The sequence below is a fragment of the Aotus nancymaae genome, unplaced genomic scaffold, assembly GCF_030222135.1.
Source record: "Aotus nancymaae isolate 86718 unplaced genomic scaffold, 86718_ANA_hifiasm-v0.15.2.pri h1tg000033l, whole genome shotgun sequence".
NCBI classification, from domain to species: Eukaryota; Metazoa; Chordata; class Mammalia; order Primates; family Aotidae; genus Aotus; species Aotus nancymaae.
In genome coordinates, this window is record NW_026988447.1 from 11,559,817 (window position 1) to 11,579,616 (window position 19,800).

The 19,800-nt window shown below is 34.5% G+C and overlaps 1 protein-coding gene across 1 annotated transcript; it reads right to left on the bottom strand.

Moving 5' to 3' along the window:
• Positions 1-978: 978 nt before the first annotated feature.
• TDO2 (tryptophan 2,3-dioxygenase) lies at positions 979-17,636 on the bottom strand. Its single transcript, XM_012448493.2, has 12 exons — positions 17,541-17,636; positions 17,212-17,317; positions 16,192-16,282; positions 13,550-13,620; positions 12,343-12,470; positions 11,254-11,440; positions 9,720-9,827; positions 6,725-6,836; positions 5,124-5,181; positions 3,888-3,967; positions 3,135-3,225; positions 979-1,549 (listed from the first exon to the last, which is right to left on the bottom strand). Exons 1-12 carry the CDS (start codon positions 17,573-17,575, stop codon positions 1,396-1,398), a joined length of 1,221 nt encoding a protein of 406 aa, XP_012303916.1. The 5' UTR covers positions 17,576-17,636; the 3' UTR covers positions 979-1,395.
• Between the last annotated feature and the right edge of the window lie 2,164 nt (positions 17,637-19,800).

Sequence of the window (19,800 nt, forward strand, 5' to 3'; positions counted from 1 at the left end):
TAGCAAAGTTTATAAAATAAGTACTTTTATCCCCAGAAAGATAGGAAACTAACTTTCAACTGGTGATTGTACCAGACAGTTAATAAGTTTGCAGGGCCAGAATTTGCCCTCGAACTTGTTGATTTCAAAGCTAGTACCTTTTAGCCACCATGCGATTTGCCTCTGTATAATGTCAGCTTAGCCACCATCAGATACTGTGCATATACACATACGTGAACACACAACAGTCATGAAGGTAAAGGCAATGATATGTAATTTGGAGACAAACTAGATCATATGATCCTTATTAAAAAAAAAAAAAACTTGCTGCTTGCTAGTGATAATCACTCTAGGTCAAGGTTGACATACAGTTTAGATTTTTAAAATAATATTATGTACTTCTTCCCATAACAAAAATTTAAGTTTGCCAATAACCTGGCCAAGCTAGAAAAAGAAGACTAAAACTCATGTCTAATCTACACTCTTAGTCTAATGAATATGTTTTATTAGAAATGAAGTGGGTCACTGTTTAGTCTGTGTCATTTCTTCTGGAAAGCACATCTTTGAGGGAACTGCTACTTGGGCCAACCTCAGTTCTATATGCATTGGAGTTCACTCCACCTCCCAGAACACAGGCATGGGAGCTGGGAGAAACAGAAGCTTCTCCCTGTGTGAGTTCAGTGGTGCTGGAAACTGGGACTCAGCCTGAGATGGGAGCTGTTCTACTACAGGGAAGAATAAAGCCAACACCTACAGAGAAGAGGAGATGAGACAGAAAAGATCCTCCGAGCGTTCCAGGAATGTAGCACTCCAGGAACTGAACACAGTCCTTGTGGCATCAGAGCTTCCAGGCTCCTCTTTTAAGGCTTTTTGGCCAGAGTTCATTTGAATTCTCCAAGCTAGTAATTCTCCACTATATCTCCTCTAGACAAACTTCAGACAGATTTCTGCCTCTGGTCATTAAGATTCCAAACAAAACGATTAATGTTTCAAAAACAATACAGGAAGAAAGACGAATGCTTTATTATTTTTTAAATTTTGTTTGAAAGTCTTTATACAGAATGTCACAGTTTACTGCATAAAATATTTGAAATAGCTGAAGTTTATAAGTTTATAAAGTATGAAAGAATGAGATAATGATTACATTAAGGAGTTATATTAGGTCTCGGGAAATTGAATTTTTAATAAGAAAACACTCTATGTACAATGTTACTGTTTAAATGAATTATTTCTCTTCTTAATTCTTAGTCTCATCACAAACAAGAGGTAATTAAATTATTTCCAGAATTAAATGAGAGCACTGTGGTGCTGAACAATATTTATATACATTTATTAAAACTACGTATTTATGAAAGTTCACAGAAAATAAAAAATAGACTGAGAAACCGGTATTCTTCATCGATTTTGCAGATGATTTTAATCTGATTCATCACTGCTGAAGTAGGAGCTATCACAGTATTTAGCTGTATATAGAAATTTGTGAATTATTGGGTTCATCTTCGGTATCCAGTGTCGGGGAACCAGGTATGTTGAGAGATTAAATAAATCCACAAATACCTTGTACCTATCACTGGAAAAACACAAACATGAAGATGTGTTACATTGGTTGACATGAACTATTTAAAATTTTCCATTAGGAAATTTATTTCTCAGCTATTTTCCATAATTAATTAGTATTCAATATTATAATATACATTGCATGTTGTATATATCTTACATTATATTAGGTATTATGTAGTACTAGTTTTATTCCATTTTCAAAGTTTATGCCCATAAAACAGTACTATGTGTTTTAGGCCAGGGTGGTTCATATGAAATCCGAGAGTCGTATTGCTGATACCTTCATAAAGACAAGGCTGTGTTCTCATTTCCTACTTCCAAAGGATGGTGTACAAGGTAATAAATTTAAAGCATACGGAGTTCTTAGATACTCATTTGGAAATATTTCCAACTGAAAAGTAGCTGCCAAATAACTGCTCTGAAGGGATTAATACATTGCAATGCCATCTTAGACTAGTAATAAATGTCTATAGAGTGATTTTAACATTAAAATTGCTTTTGTGTTGTTAGTCACCAATTTTAACTGTTGTAGTTTTATGGAGGAAGAACATTTGCCTTTGAAGTCAAATAAATCTGGGTTCAAATTCTGGATCTGTCACCTACAATTCAAGGACCTTTGACAAGTTGTTTAAACTTCAATGCCCCAGTTTGTAACTCTGTAAAATAAAAACTTCAGTCCTTCCTTTCAGTCAGGTCTTTTTAAAAATGAGACAACATGCTGGAAATGCTGTTTGTGTTAATTATTCCCACAACCCACTGATGCTTGTGCTCACATGGTACAGGCAGCTATTGACTGTTTTGTGCTTACAGAATTTATTTCCAGGGAAAGTGAAAATGTATAAAAATAATGAAAATTTGAACCTGTATATTTTAGAAATCAGCCAATCTGGTAATAACAGTAGGGATGAAAGCAATGTACTGTAAAGATTTGGGGGAGGGACTAAAGTTAAATGTCTAATTTATTCTTGAATTGATTCTTCTTTTTCAAGGGACCATAGAAGTTTCCCAGTTTCCAGATATATCCATTTGTCCATTTATCTATGATATTGTGAGTGTCAAAATAAGAATGTACATGCCTTAGAAACCTCTCTAGCATATTTTAACTCCTCAATAAATGTTATCTCTTTCCTTCTAAACACTCTAAAAAGGGCACTCCTTGGAGTAGATGGAAATGGTTTTATAATTCAAAATACAGTCATGTCAGAAAACAAGCTATTTTAACTGTGTCATTTATCTAGCCAAGAAGACATTAGCAAAATTAATAATAAATGTTTTACTCTAGTCAAAACTTGAACCAGAATGAGTTGAAGACTTTCTGCCTGGATGTAAGCACTGTTAAACCCTTTGGCCCTCACATATCATGCAGACATTGGTATACCCCTTTTCATACAGGATCAAAACAGTGAAGGTTCATAATTAAGAATTTTATACAATTACCTCCCAAAGACTCAATTGGAATATAATCTAACTACAAACGTGTTGTTAGTTTCAGACAGGAGCAAATAAAATGTTTTTTTTTCGATATTAAATGTGTAGATGGAGAAACAAACTGTTGGTGACTGTCACCAGGGAGAGAGGAGGATTTCCCCACCTACCTCACGGTTGAGCGCAGGTAGTGATAGCCTGAGGAACCACCGGTGCCAGCTTTGCTGCCCAGCATTCTGTGTACCATGCACACATGGTTATCTAGGCAAACACACAAATTCACTCCATGGATATTTTTCCTCCATTAGTTTCACAGTGTTCTAACAACAAGGGGCTAGTAATGATCATTGCTTCTGAGAAAATGCTGACAACTAACACTTGGCCATATGGAAGGCTCATCCGTGAGAGCCAGATGAGACTGTGAGGTTGCCTAGCGCTCCACTTGCCTCAGGCTACATGCATTTCACTCCATCCTTCATTGCATTTAGCCCATGCACCTAATATTAGAGACCAGGACCATAATTTGACTCATGACCTTGTGCCACCTTTGCCTTTATGGGGTCCTTCATTAAAAAAAAAAAAACTATTAAAATTTAAAACTGCATTGGCATAATGTCAAATATATTACTCTTATAAAACATTTGTTTTGACCTAAAGTTAATTTTTTTCCTTCAGATTTTAAAATAAAACATTTTCATGAGTACCCAAAAGTTCTGTGGGCCTTAGGTACTGTGTCTAGTGTGCATATGGATAAGTTGCCACTGGGAGAGAGTGATGGCCAAGCTGATTTGCAAGAAAGAACACAGCCACACACAAAGGAGGGAGGAAGAGAGAAGGCAGGCAAGAGGACACGCAGAAGACCAAGATATAGAGCACAGAGCAGCATGTGTGGCAGCAGCATGGGGTGAGCGGGAAGGGCTTACATCTCCATTTGGTCATGAGTGAGTCTATGTCCATAAGATAAGTCAGCAACTGAAAAGGCACCTGGAATCTAGGCTCTTCCCTAAAGGAAGAAAAGAAGAAAAAGAAGAAAATATTCAAGTAAATCGAATGTGTTAGGAGGAGCATGAGTTTTGCAATCAGTTGGCCCTGGAAACAAATGTCAACTTTGCTACTGAGGAGCTGTGGCAGCTTTGGCTTATTCTCTCAGTCTCAGTTTCTTCATCTCAAAGATGAAATAATATTACTCAACTTGCAGTGTTTATTCGAAGTCTAGAAAATTCCATGTAATATACATGAAGTAATCCCCCAGAGTCACACCTAACACCTCTTGTTAAAAGAGAGGCAGGTGCACTATCACAGCTTTCCCAGCCAACAGTAGTCAAACCCTCTAGGAAAAGATAGTAAAACACAAAAGGAAAGACCACATTTTCTTTCTTTTCATCTCTTTGTTTTTCTTTTTACGTCTATTTCTTCAACTTTTTCACTATATTTTCTAGTTAGGACACATAAGCCTGACTGGCATTTACTCTAATTTAGGACAAGAATCAAAAGATTTTATTTATGTTGCCATTTGGAAGAAAGACTTAAGATTTTAAAAATTAAATAAATACACAGCAGTAAGACAGCTTGTAAATATAAGTATTTTTTACTAGTGTGATATTTGTTGTTCTGACACATTTAATTCATGAACCCTGAGGATGGGAGCTTTATACAATAGAGTAGGATTGAGTCAATATTTAAGGAATACTTGAAACATTTTAGACAGTGAAAGCAATTTAATTGAAACTGCAAGTAGTACAGTTTACAAGTTATTTTCACTGCATGAGTTTTTTATTTTATTAAACAGGAATAACCTTACAACATTGTTTAATGATAGAACACATTTCATGAGTGAATCTCTGAGAGACAGTAAACTTTGGCCATTTAAGTCACTTAGGGTTACATAATGCTTTGCAGAATTCAGTTAAAAGGGTTATTTGATTAATTTGTGGGGTGTTTAACCCCATTTAACCCTGTTTAGGGAGAAAGTTATGCCTTTACTATTTAAAAGGGGGGAAAAAAAGGGCTCATAACACTTCGTTACTATTTTCCAAGTTTTCTTCAAAAACTAAATTACTGAATTAAACTATGATTTTAAGTTTTAGGCTTTATACTGGATATGTAATTCATATCCACTCCTCAATTTTAACTTCAGTCTCTCTTTCGATTTGCTTTACCTGTAAAAATATATCATCAATGCTCCCTGAAGTGCTCTGTATGACAGCCGTCTTTCACCTGCACAATACATAGCAAATAATAATTTGTTAGGTTCCTTAAGGAAAATTTATATTAATTTGGCATCGTCATCTTAAAAAAATGTAATGGATTACATGTATTTAGAAAACAATATAAGTTTTAGTTTACATTTTTTATCCTTCAGCTTGAATTTGTAAACCTATCACTTGAAATACAATTTTAACATTGGATTTTTAAAAACAAACTAAAAATGTACATATTTTAAATTCTCAAAACCTTCAATTAGCATCTTAAGAAAACCTGATTTTTCTAGAAAATATTTAACTTTCATAATAAAATGCATTTTCTAAGTAAAATAGTATGTGTCTTTCATTTCAAAAAAGTAGTGATGCATTATAAGCATCATTTGAAAGTAACTTTCACTAATTTACTTGAAATTAGTTTGCTTGGTTTTAATGAGCACAATTATGCAAAATCATATATGTGTGCTCTAATGAAAGGCTGTCTCCTTGCCTCAGGAAAACAAGATTTTGTTATTCTTTACTGAGGGTTTTTTTTTTATTTTTAAGAAAACTGAAGCTAACAACCTTTAAGCTTATAAAATTTAATACAATTTCATATGTTGCTATGTTTTGTATTTGTGTTATAAAAGTGAACTTTTACTTTTATTCTGCCCATTTCCAAAAAAGTTTGAGATGTTTTACAATAAAAGTTCTAAGTCAAAATGAACACAAAAGTTTAGAAATGAAAGTACTGATTTTACTGCTCAATAAGTTTCAGGAACTAATGGCTCAGTACCAATTGTGCCCAAAGTCTAAATGTATGCTTTTCCTGGTCTCCTAGTCAACCAAGCAGATTTGTATGAAAGAACTCACCCACACACAAAAGAGGGAGGAAGAGAGAAAGAGGGCAGGAACATTCCACGTAAATGGAATGTAAGAACATTCCAAGTCCAGAGAAGAACACATTAAAAAGACTCCTTGGTAATAAATCCAAACAACTAAATTTAGCTAATAAAAGAAAATTAGTATGACTGGACCACATGAATATGAGATCATAAAAGGCCTTATAGACCACATCAAAGATTTTATCTTAATTCTGAAACAATAGGGCAACATCAATACTTGCTCTCACAGTAGCTATTCCTTCCTTTTCTTACCTCTACCACAGTGTTTATGAATACAATTGTCTTCATTTCTGTCCCTATTAGGCTGTGAACTACTTGAGACACTACATGCAATTGATCTTGATATCCCTTATATCTGGCATAGACTATACATTTTTTTCCTAATGTTTTTGAAATACTCTGAGCATAGAAACCTGTTAGAACAGGTTTATCACCAAAAAGCTTACTCAATTTTTGTTCCTATCAGTAGAATATCAATTTTCTTTCTTTTTTTTTTTTGAATTATACTTTAATTGAAAGTTCTGGGGTACATGTGCAGATAGTGCAGGATTGTTACATAGGTATACAATTTTCATTCTATTTCCCCCAATTAAGGCTTGATAGTCTTATAAAATTAAATCTTGATCTCATATTCACACGTTCCAGGGAAAAGATTCATAAATTTAAAATACCTACATCTACTAAGAAGATGTTCATGACGTTTCTCATCAAATAAGGACAGTAGCACCTCTTTGTGCTTCTGAAATTCAGCCACCTGTTCCTCTTTTTCTTCAGACTCTTCCTTAGCCTTTAGGAAAAATATGGCATTAATAATCCTGAGAGAGAATAGATTGATATTTTAGAAAATTTTGCTTATAAGAAAGAGACTTGTGGTTGTAGAAATGATGTGCTTCAATATTTACTGTGTCATCTAATATTACTATTTGGAAATTACGTCTTATGAGAAAGAATCTTTCACACACTCAATGATTCTATCCTTTTATTTAAGTTTAAATGATTTCTATCCTTTTATTTAAGTTTAAATGATAAAGATGAAACTGTGAGCAAAAATTGAGTATCCTGATTTTATACAGGTATTATCTGGAAGGAATAAGACATTGAACAATTAATCACCCAGGCATTAAATTGCAACCATAGACTATACTATGCGGAAGAAGTATTGGTGTCATAACTTTAAGTAATAAGAAGTTTAGGAAAGACCTTCCTAAAGAAATTTTCCTTGGGCCAAGATCTTAAGAATGGGAAGGAGTTAGTTGGGGAAGAACATTCCAAGCCCAGAGAAGAACACATAAAAGGACTCCTTGATGATAAATCCAAAGAACTAAACTTAGCTAATAAAGAAACTTAGTATGGCTTTGACTACATGAATATGAGATCATAAAAGGCCTTATAGACCACATTAAGGCTATAATCTGAATTCTAAAAACAATAGGGTGACATCAAAGGCTTTACACAAACGGGAGATGTGATCAGATTTGCATTCTGAAAATATTATTCAGACTGCAATGTGAAGACTAAATTGAAATAGAGGCATATTGGGAGGACAGTTCAGAGATTATTATAGACCAGGTGAAAAGCGACAGCAGGTCGTACTTAAGTGGTAGTGGTAGAATAAAGGATGATGTTTGAGAACTAAGTAGGTAACATTGGTAGGACTTGATGACAGCTTGAACAAGTGGTGAAAGAAGAGGGCGGAGCCAAGGATCACTGATTGATAGGAGTCTGAGGACAGCCTAGATGGATTACAGAAGAAAAAAATTCTTTTTGCAACAAAGACAATGTTGGTACAAGAGTGGATGGCAGGGGAAATGTTCAAGTTTGGTTCTACTGGTGTGTTTTTGAGAGGACCAGGAGGAAATATCAAGTAAGGTATTATATACATGTTCTGAAATCTAAGGGGCTATATAAACCAGAGATAAATGTTTGAGAATGATGGTGGCTAAGTAGATATTGAAGCAGTGGGTGTAAATAACCTCATCTAATGAAAGAATGTAGAGGCCGGACTCAGTGGCTCATGCCTGTAATCCCAGCACTTTGGGACACTGAGGTGGGCGGATCACAAGTTCAGGAGATCGAGACCATCCTAGCTAACATGGTAAAACCCCATTTTTACTAAAAATACAAAAAATTAGCCAGGCATGGTGGCACATGCCTGTAGTCCCAGCTACTCGGGAGGCTGAGTCAGGAGAATTGCTTGAGCCCAGGAGCCGGAGGTTGTAGGGAGCTGAGATCATGCTATTGCACTCCAGCCTGGGGATGACAGAGCGAGACTCTGTCTCAAAAAAAAAAAAAAAAAAAAAAAAAAAAGAGTGTAGATATAGAAGAAAAAGGATCTAAGCCAATGCACTACAAAACTCTACCATTTATTGGTCTGAGAGAGAAATAAGAGCAAATAAAAGAGATAGAGAGATAAGGGCCACAGAATTAGAAGCAAACATAATGGTGTGTGCTAAATCTAAGAGAAAAGAATGTTCAAGAAAGAATAAGTGTAGTCATTAGCACTGAATGATTCTGTGAGATCAACTAAGTTAAGGTTAAAAATGGCCATGGGGCCAGGCGTGGTGGATCACACCTGTAATCCCAGCACAATGAGAGTCCCAGGCAGGTGGATCACCTGAGGTCAGGAATTCAAGACCAGCCTGACCAACATGGCAAAACCCCGTCTCTACTAAAAATACAAAAATTAGCTGGACATGGTGGCAGGGTCCTGTTATTCCAGCTACTTGGGAGGCTGAGGCAGGAAAATTACTTGAACCTGGTAGGCGGAAGTTGCAGTGAGCTGAGATTTCACCACTGCACTCCAGCCTGGGCAACAGAGGGAGACTCCATTTCAAAATGAATAAATAAATAAATAAAATGGCCATTGGATTTATGTACATGAAGGCACTTGAGAATGATGGTACAGGAAGACAGCTTGAAGTAAGCTGAGGACTAGATGGGAGATAAGTAATTATTCTGACTTCCATTCTCAACACTTTACAAATATTTAATTTCCTGTTCATAATAGTCTTAAAAGTTAGGTATTCTTATTTTTCTATTTTGCCAGTGCTGAAAGATAGGCAAAGAGCAGTGCAGTCACTTGTTACCTGTCACATAGTTGTTAAGAAGTGGAAGTAGAACTGGAACCCAAGTACTGTGACTTTAAAGTCTCTGCGTTAAGCACTACCTGATGCAGCCTCCCAAGACGTAGAATATACACAACTCTTCCCGGAAATTTAGTCATGCAAAGAGGATGAGAGATCTGTAAGATTAGGGCAATGAGCAATCAATAGCATCTTTTAAGTAGGAGAAAACCGACATTGTCTGAGAGCTGCCAGAAAGCACCCAGTAAATATACAAAAGCGAAAGGAAAGTTACAGGGCTAAAGAGATTTGGTTGGTTAGTCCATTGTGGGCCTAGTTCTGTTTAGAATTGGTCCTAATATAGAATTTTCACTGGAAATGAAAAAGTAATATAATTTCAGCTACTTATCATAGAAAAAATTCTCCCTTGCAATGAAGGTCTTATTTTAGTATAATATTTATCCCACATAGAGAAAGTTAAATCAATCATGTAATACGGTCCAAGAAAATACATTTGTGAAAGAAAAAGAATATGAAGAAAATGAAAGTCTAAGAGAAAAGCAAAAAAATAATTAAAATGAAATTCTGAATATTTCTGTATTAAATACCTGAATCCTTATGAATTCCTCTTCTAGGCCTTTGGTGATATTTTTTTCTAACTTTCCCCAGAAGTCAAATCCATCTGGCTCTAAACCTGGGGTTCTTTCCAGCCATGCCTTAAATAAACATTTTTTAGTGAGTACATGATAAAATTTAAACTATGTAAAATGCATTGTAACTGACATATATAAACTTGAAACAAGAAATCTTCACGGTTTCCAGAAACATATGTTACAAGTTTTATTTGTAAATTTTTTTGTTTCTCTTTAATTTCTTCATTTATGAAATAATATAATCAATTTTCTTAATTTTTATAGCACCTATTAATAATGTTTACTCTTTACTTCTTAAGAAATATGTGATTACAGAAATTCCAATTGTCTTCTAGAAATCTATAAACATATCTAAACATATGTTCTATCTAAACATATAAAGAGTATATTCCTAATAATTATTTTGCTGATATCTTCTGGTTTATTCTCAATTTACTTTGTGGCTTAGGAGCTGAAGAAATTATGATATGTATAAGATATGATCACTTCTAAATTCATGGGCTCTGTATACTTAGCAACTTTGAAATTAACCATCCATGCAATTACTTTGAGATTTTAAAATATTTTAAAATCTAGAAATAAAACTAAATTCATGAACCTCTGTGGGTCCTCATTTAACCCATACTTATTATAAATCTGAAATTAGTTTTGTAATTATTTTTCTCCCTATTCTTACATGCCATTATTTGGCATTATATATGATACATTAACCTAAATCCACATTTACAATACCCAGGGGATTAATGAGCAGAATGTAATTCAACACAGTAAAAGTAAATTTTGTAATCGAAACCAAGTCAATACAATCTTTGTTTAATAATCTATTTTTGGGCTGGGCGCGGTGGCTCACGCCTGTAATCCCAGCACTTTGGGAAGCTGAGGTGGGCGGATTACAAGGTCAGGAGATTGAGATTATTCATCCTGACTAATACGGTAAAACCCTGTCTCTACTAAAAATACAAAAATAATAGTAATAGTAATCTATTTTTGAAGAAAAAAATAATAATTCCTGAAGGCTACTTATACATCTTTAGGGAATTTGGATATGAAGGGAAATTTTTCTGTGGTGCATATTCTTAGTAATTTAGTTCAGCTCAGAAAAATACTAAATAACTGGAAATTTTCAATTACAGAATATTTTAAAATAATAAAGCTCACTAAATAATCATACTCAGTCTAAAAATCAGCTAATTAAGTGTTACTTAGTAGGGATGTTTAAGGAATTGTTTTATTGAGATGATGAGGTTATTAAATATTTAACATACAATTGATTACATAAGTATTTCTGAAGTTCTCAGCAGGGTCCTTGACATTTTCAATATTTTAGTAACATGAATGAACAGATTCAAGTATTTTTATGAATTCTTTCTATCCTTATATCCAATGAATGTAACACAATTTTGATACGTTTTTAAAATTCTCACTTAGCAAAAGCTAAATTAAGAAGATGTATTGATTTAAACTTTAGAAAGTGTTTGTGAGCCCATACCTCCACTAATTGCAGAAGTGTCTTTTCTTGCTCAGACTTAAGTAGCAGTTCATTATCTTCTCCTTTGAAGTTATCACGATAATGTCTTCTGTTATAAGGGACTCTCACGTTCTGAAGAACACCTATCTTGTTTTCTAATAGTCGGAATTGCAAACTCTGGAAGCCTGATGCTGGAGATAAGTACTCTCTTTGAGATTAAATGGGGGAAGGCAAGGCAAGGCAAAGAGAAGAGAAGAGAGAGGAGAGAGGAGAGGAGAGGAGTTGGGGGAGGGGAAGAGAAGAGAAAAGACTTCAGATTATCAATCACCCAAATGGTTTATTCTACTGTAAGAGATAGTCAGTTTTACTCTCCTGGATATCAAGAGCAAATGCACACAACTGTCTAGTGTTAGACCAGTGATTTATTGAATCACAAAATGTTATTGAAATCAGAAAAATGAGCTACTTAAATATCATCGAATATCAAAAAATGTTATTACTCCCACTCCCCATATTACATCCTTGTGAATGTCTTTCATTTTGTTGCTGCTAAGACTTTAACGTTTTAAATTTACCACGAACCCTATTTTCCTTTGTCAGCCATATTCAGGACATTGCTTGTTACATCCCACATCCAATGAAAGGTTCTGAAAATTTTTTCTTCTCATATTTTGGTAAGAAAAAAGCTATCTATATGGTATTACCTTGAAATGTATAGCTAAACATTACGGTTTAATCCATAACTTCTACTTTGATTGACATGCTTCTGTATATATCACTCCTGTTTTTAGTTTTTGTATTTTCCAAATGTAATTACATGTATTTTAGTCAATGTGAGAAGTTGCCTAAAATTTTTTTTGGAGAAACTCAGGACACACAGTGATAAATTTAAATTAATTAATCATATTATGCTTACATGTAAAAATGAATAATAAAATATTTTTAATAACTTCTCTAATGCTTTGTGATTGAAGACTCCTAAGTCCATATAGTGACAAAGTGTTAGTAAGACAGGCTCCTCATGGCACACAACACACACCTGCTCCTTTTACCCCGCTGAAATGAGAAAGTAAACTTCATCACATTTTTTAAAATGCCGGAGGTACACACCTGAAGTCATTGAAGTCCAAGGCTGTCATCGTCTCGAGAATGGAAAACTGCTGCACCAACAGTTTAAGGATCACGGCCACTCGGTGCATCCGAGAAACAACCTTAAGCATGTTCCTCTCATCTCTGACCTGATGGTTAAGAAACGAAACACTGAGTTAGCCACGCTCACCTCTAGCAAATACGAAATAGACAATGACACTGCATTCCCATTAATTTCGTCTCTAATTTTGTTTTAAAAGGGAACTTCGAAACAAAAATTTGCCAAGAATATATGTTGAACTAATAACAATTCTGAATTGTGTGCAAGGAATTTCTGCAAAATATGGATTTTTTTCTTTCTTTGACTATAGAAAATTCTATAGAAGCAAGATAAAAGTAAATTCTAGAATACGACCCCCCACTGATTTCAAAACAAGTTTCTCTTTTAGTTTTGTTTCAAAGAAGGAAGGTCAAGATAACACAGGAAATTCTCGGTGAGGATTAAACAACACGTGGACCATCTACTCTTTACTGAGGGCCAAAGTTGCCCCTGACATGGATGGAAAGTGGATTCACACATGCAGGAAAAGTCCCATCTGTATGTGTGTGCTCTTGCTCCTAGCCCTTCTTGGAGCAGGGGATCAGAGGTAGAGGACCCAAGGCAGGCTCCTCAGAGGCCATGGCAAGAGGAAGTGGGGTGGGAGATGAAGTCCAGCTCAAACTCTGGAAGCTTTCCCTCCTCTCCTCTCCCTCTTTGCCCTCCTGTCCTTTTCTTTCCCATTCTCCCTTTCCCCCTTTCCTTCCTCTTTTTCTTCCTCCCACTACTCCTTCTCTACTGCCTCCTTCTCTTTCTTTTTCAATTTCTTTATTGTTGGTCCCATCTGCCTGCAGCTAATATTCACTAGAAATACAACTCTAGTACCTCTTCATTAAAGGATCCCTATTAGCTTGGGAATCCACCATCATTTATAACATCTTTGTGGATGGAAATGAGTTCTAAACAAGGGGTTTGAAACTGGAATTTGAAAGGAACCTTAAAGTCACATGTAATTCTGGAGTAGCAATGGGAAAATATGACTGAACTCCTTATTCATTCAGAAAATGTTTGTTTGTTCTTAACATTAAGCAGTAAGGCCACAATTTGGTGTTAATGTTTTTTCTCATTTATAATACTTTCCAAATCTTTCAAAAATATATATGAAACCAACATTGTGACGTAAGAACTTACATGGCCATTCTGAAAGATCTCTCGAACAGAATCCAATTCCCAGAGGATTTGCTTAAACCAGAGTTCATAAGCTGTAATAAGGAAATCATTTGTCAATTGGAAAGTTATGGGAGCCTTTTTGACCACTATTATATGAAAAATATGGCTATCATATTGAAAGAGAAATTAAAATATTACCTTAAAATCAGTAAATATAAATATCCCATTGTATGCCAGAAATAAATGTTAATGTTAAAGTCGAAATAGTCTTCTTTTATTAAATGTTTTAATATGCTAGGCATGTTACCTAATGCTTCATATTCATTATCAGTAATTACTCTCAGCAAATGCATTTTTTAGGTCTTTGAGGATATAGCACATAGTCTAATTTAGCTTCCTCTATGAAAGCTGGAAGTATGTGAGGAAGCAGAGTGATAATCAACTTCAACCACAAACTGAGAAATTAGTATTTCCTAACCTAAATGAAAGACTGTAGGATTTTAAGAACTTGAAAATACAAAGCTAAGTTACTGAAAATGCAGCATTTTGTCTGTTTGTCTCATATGTGAAAATCCTAGCAACTCATAGACTTAGGACATGTGGGAAAGTGGCCAGACGTTTGTGGCGAAATGAAAATGGCAAAACTCCATATGACTGTCACAGCTAATTTCCAGGGCAACTTTGTTGCAATTGAGTCCACATTATCCAGTAAATCGTCTTTCGGAATTTCCATGAGTCCAAGGTTTATTTGTTGAAACCTGAATCCTGCCAGAGTTTTTCTGTTGAAAGATTAAGTTTGTTCTCTCCTTTTACTAGGGGCTGTCAAACAATGACATTGGCGTTAAAGAAAAGTGATATGATAATGACATATTGGAAGAAGCGTAGTTGGAATCAGTCTATTTGAAGTTAGTGGTTATGTCAATTGGGGCAAAAACATTTTATTTAACTTCAGTTGACTCATTTGTAAAATGATCAGTTACCCATCTACAATTGGAAACCTGTGCTTCAAAATCTTAAGACTTAAATGTTGATAGACATGATATGATAGACATGGAGAGACATTTTGACTCCTTTGTGTTACCAGATGATTCATAGCAAATATAAATCGTTCTCCCATTGGCTTGTCCTTCCCATAGTATTCCATGCCACTAAAAACTAAGGAATTGCTCATATTCATCCATTTTTCTTCAGTACCTAGCACGCTGTTAGGCAGAAAGTAAACATTGGGTGATTATTTTATGAATAAATTAAATAGACAATGTAATAATTAGATCAGCATAGGAAATCAATAATCTTAGAGATCTTCAGTGCATACTACTTGGCTCTATCATATGAATAAAGGTCTTGTTTCAATGCTAAGAGAATGCAATTATAACTTTAAGTTATGTTTAAGGAGACTTTAGGGGACCTAATTTTTATATTTGAGCAAAGAACAACTAAGTATTTATTGTTCAGTTTATGTGTATCTTTTTAACCCTATGTTAAAAAAGTATAGCTTTTTAACCACTGGATACGTATTATAACTAAAGAATAGAAGAAAAGTGTTTTTATAAAATAATGATAGCTACCATTTGTGCATGTTTATTACGTGCTATACCTCGGGCTAAGTGCTTAATGCACATTATCTCATTTATCTTCATAGAAACTGTATAAGTGAGAGCATCAGCAATTCTCTCCATTTTACATATGAGTAAATGGAAGTCCTGTGATATAAGTAACTTGACCAAAGTCACACAATTTAAAATAGAATTGAGATTCTAAACAATCTGGAAATTCCTAATTTATGCTACCATACAATGATTCTTCTCTTATTGATTTTCTTTGGCATAAGCCACCAATAAAAGTATAAACATAAAAACAGGAGAACTGACACATTAAGCCAATTTTTTTACTTTTAATTTCTTTACTCAAAAGAGTTTATTAATTTAGTCAATCAGTTTGGAAAGCACCCATTTAGGAAAGAACACAGAGAACTGGTAAGGCAGGGAAATACATCTAGATGTGGGGCACTGGCAGGCAGGAGTGATTGGGCTCCAGTCATTCAGAGGACAGTATAGTGGCACTGACAAGCTTAAGTCAATGTTACTAATATTTTGGGGTCACAGACCTCTGTAATATAGTATTCATGAAAATTTGTGCATAATTTCAGAATTCAGAGACCATCTAAACTTGTAAAGTCATGGACACGTAAGCTAAAAAAACCACTACCTAGAAATTATTATAGAAATCTGGAAAGGATAAACAGACATTTTTGGACAAAATTCACATTTTTGTTTATTACCAGATTGTTACAGGATTATGTCAATCCACCATAAATTTCAGTAATCTTGAAAATAGTTTTTCAGTGTTCCAAGGTGAAAACAGTAGCATCTTCACTTGGGAATTCTTTGTGAAATTCCAAGAGGCAGAAAGTCCCCTTGGAGTTTAGAACAAAGCTAAAGTCCTACTTCACCCAGTTAGCAGTGGGATAGCATAAAGATGGCTATTTAAATCCTTATATAGGTCCTACAAGAATTTATTTGGCAGCAATATATTCTCAAACATTTCTAACAGTTAATTCCATGATCTTTCATCATTTTAGAGTTAAAAAGTTGTAACTTTCCTCATTATCAATGAGAAATGCCTGTGGAATAGTTACTGTCCAAACCCTTTGTGCAACTTACCTTGATGAGTTATAATAAAAAGATGTTCATCATGGATTTTATTTCCTCTTATTTCACTTTGCAGTTCTTGTGCATTCAAAACTTTTTCCAACTTGAAATGAAAAATAAAAAGCCTGTCTGAAATTGCAGAACTTTGTTTTTATCAACTTTAGTAAAGAAGTAGAATATGAAAATGAAAAGTGTACCTCCAAACCCAAAATGCTCAGAAACCAATCTATTTTCTTTTAAACAATGAATCTCATCATAAAGAGTGAATTGAATTTGTGATTTTTATTCTTCTCAGAAAATTTCTATCTGGTAGGATTTGATCATAATACATCCTATTATGCTCTTTGAGAAGTCATATCCCTTCTCATGAAATGAATATGATGCAAGTTTCAAAACTTGCTGAGCTGACTATGCATTTCCCATTCTTTGATTCCCCTGAAGAGCCTATTCAAGGAACATCTTAACATTCTTTATCAGTTCATCCATCAAGGACTCTAATCTTTTTGCTTCTTAAAAAAAATAGAAGATGAACCAGGCTAAAACTTGGCCCAGAATAATCTCCAATTACCTTGTTTGTTAACATCCCTCTTTATATGTTAAAGATTTCAAGAAAATTATCCTTGTGCCTTTAACATTTCTACTCTACTATATGAGATTTAAAAGAGAATTTTTTCAGGATGCATTGGCAGTTATCTAGGCTGGCATTTATTAACCATGCCTCATTTATACAAGTTGCCCGATGCCTGCAAATTATCCACAGTGTATCTTATCATGTATATGCCTCTGCCCAGATTCTGAATTCTCTGCTTTTACTTCCACTGGAGATGAATTTTCTTCTATAAGTCTCTTGAATTATCCTAAAGAAAGTTGAAAATGTAAAAATGTTTATGAAGAGGGATATCCTTAGGTCCAGAAAATGATTGGTGACTGAGGAAAAAAAAAAATCCAAGAAACAAAATCATTAAAAAGTCACTTGGCAGAACTGAGTGCCTAGCAATGGACACCAAACCCTGTAAGGACCCTGCCACTTACATGCAGGTAGTTCCCATAGATAAGACCTCCTTTGCTGGCTCTATTCACACCAGTTTGTGATTTGTCCTCTTCACTGCCTTCTAAAGGGAGATTTTTTGAAGCATATCTGCAAATTCAATAAATCAAGACAGAAAAATAGTGCATTATAAAACACAGCTAGCTAATGATATGGATGTTAAAATTTTCATTGCAAATTTTCTTTAGAGTAGATTGCTAGACAAAGGAATAAAGGTGACAGTTTTCAATGCTCCTTAAATTCAGAAATTAAAATGCTCACACTTGATGCTTCTAAGAGCCTAAACCCACTCAGAATAAAGATAAATACTCACCCAAAGTTATTTCCTAAAAATGGGCACCCACTCATGGTGAATAGGCACTGTCTGAAGCACCGAGGTTTGACTCTAGGCAGATACTATCATTGACCTTCCCAGATGTTCTACAGGTGCCTTTTATGTATCCTGCTTACCCTGCACCAGCCAATCAGCATGCTTCTTGCACTGTTAGCTAACTTCTCATTTCCATTGGTACAGAACTGAACCTCTGTCAACTTTAGAGTGGCTTCATGTTGGGCACGGTTTGTTTGCTAAGAGTGAGTGATCTGCCAAATTCAGTCATGACTTGCCAAGTTCTGCTTTTATATTCAAAGTAACAAACATCCAATGAATCAATAGAGACTTCAAAAAATTACATTTATTCAATCCCAAGAAAGCATTTGGCTTAGTATTAGGATACATAAGACAATGAGCTTGTAAAAAGCAAATAATTTATAGACCAAAAACTGAACTTTAACACCTCTAGGGAAATTAACTATATAATAAACTCTGGGTACATGCTCAAAGCCACTTCCATTCAATCATCAGAGTTCTTCTGACCTAAATATCATCTAATAAACAGCAGCAGTTAAGCTCCCAACACGTTGTATTGGAATTTAAATAGACATTATCAGTTTACTGTTCATCTGTATGTACAATGACATGGTAGTAGGGGTCATCCACATTAGGATACATTGCCAATATAGAATTTTAAAACAGTAATAGCCATGTGCCCATAATTCTAAATATTATCAGTGATAAAAATATTCCTCCTAGAAACATCATTTATTAATCTAGGCTCTACACAATTGCCCCAAGAACTATTAAGCCAGGATAGAAGCTTCATGGCCTTATCCTTAGCACACCACTGCTACTCACTAAGAACTACATGCAGGAAAAGCACTTAGCCTTTATTTCACCATCTACCATGATGAAATTTTTTCTAATGAATCAAAGTCATTAGAAGTCAGAAACCTCATTTCTAGTCTTGGCCCTACTACTACCTTTGTAATATGAGAAAAACTGACTTACCTTCCATACATATCAACTTCCTCACCAAAAGAAAAAGTGTTTTAGTTGACGGTAATCTTTAACATCCTGAATCACATTAAAATCTTGATTTTATTACTGAATAATAAATTATATATCTATTACAGAAGGATTAACAACATGAAAATGCCATGTTATAATTGAACTAGAAAATCATCAAAACTATGTGCTATACCTGTCACATTTCCCTTGAGCTTTTATGAATGATCCTGGAAATCACCTACACACTGGATATGGTCCTTGTCTGATAGAGAGGTGGAGTCATTGTTGCTTTTCCTTGTGACCTGGCTTAGAGTGTTTGGAAGAAGAGAATGGTTAGCAGCCCCTCTTTCTCTACATAATTGTTCAACTGGGTATGTGTTTACAAAGAATAATGCTAAATAATATATCCCACTTTCTTTAAGCCTTTTGAGCTTAGAAGTTTCTGCACTTATTGTTCAACATACTAGTGAAAGAAATGAGGAAAAATTTTTCTATGAATTGGAAAAAATAGATATTTTAGAAATAAAATAAATTTTTAAGGAAATAACATTTCACTTCTAAGTAGTATCAATTCAATATTTGCTTTTACGTCACAAGAACTGATCATTGAAAGAGTTGAGTTTGAGGCATCAGAGAAATTGCAAGCTAATCCAAAAATAACTTCTTTTCTTCATCCATGAAGATAACTACAGTGGAAGGCCCCCATACACACACATTCTTATTACTTTTTGCAGTAGAAAGCATTATCAAATGTATTACTGGTTATATTTTGGTCATGATCTTGCCAATATTTAAATTTTTGCCACTTGGAACCCAATTTGTCCATCTGATGATAATCTAATTAGGTAACTGTTCTTTATAATCATATTTGGAATTTATTTCTTATTTTAATTTTTATTTTTAGAGATGGAGTCTTGCAATGTTGACTAGGCTGGTCTTAAACTTCTGGCCCCAAGCAACCCTCCCATCTCAGCCTCCCAAAGCGCTGAGATTATAGGCATGAGCCACTGCTCCCAGGTTTAGATTTGAAATTTCTATTACTATAGTATCTACTGCTCCCAGTTTATTTATATATTGAATATTTTACACTTACTATGTGTTAAAGTATATTTCTGAAAATATACTTTAACTCAAAGAATACAATGTAATAGACAGAACCTCAGACATTTAACAGATTAAGAGAGGAGATTCTATGGGTACAGGCAATGATCTGCAGTAACCTTCTAAACCCATTCTATTTCCCTAT

Bases quoted from the DNA above. Each gene is read 5' to 3' on its own strand.
- TDO2 (XM_012448493.2), bottom strand. From the start codon at position 17,575: ATGAGTGGGTGCCCATTTTTAGGAAATAACTTTGG. The intron at 16,283-17,211 runs GTAAGTGGCAGG...TTTCATTTCAAG, and splicing joins TCTATGGGAACTACCTGCAT to TTGGAAAAAGTTTTGAATGC. The intron at 3,968-5,123 runs GTAAAGCAAATC...TTCTTCCTTTAG, and splicing joins TTGATGATATATTTTTACAG to GGAAGAGCCTAGATTCCAGG.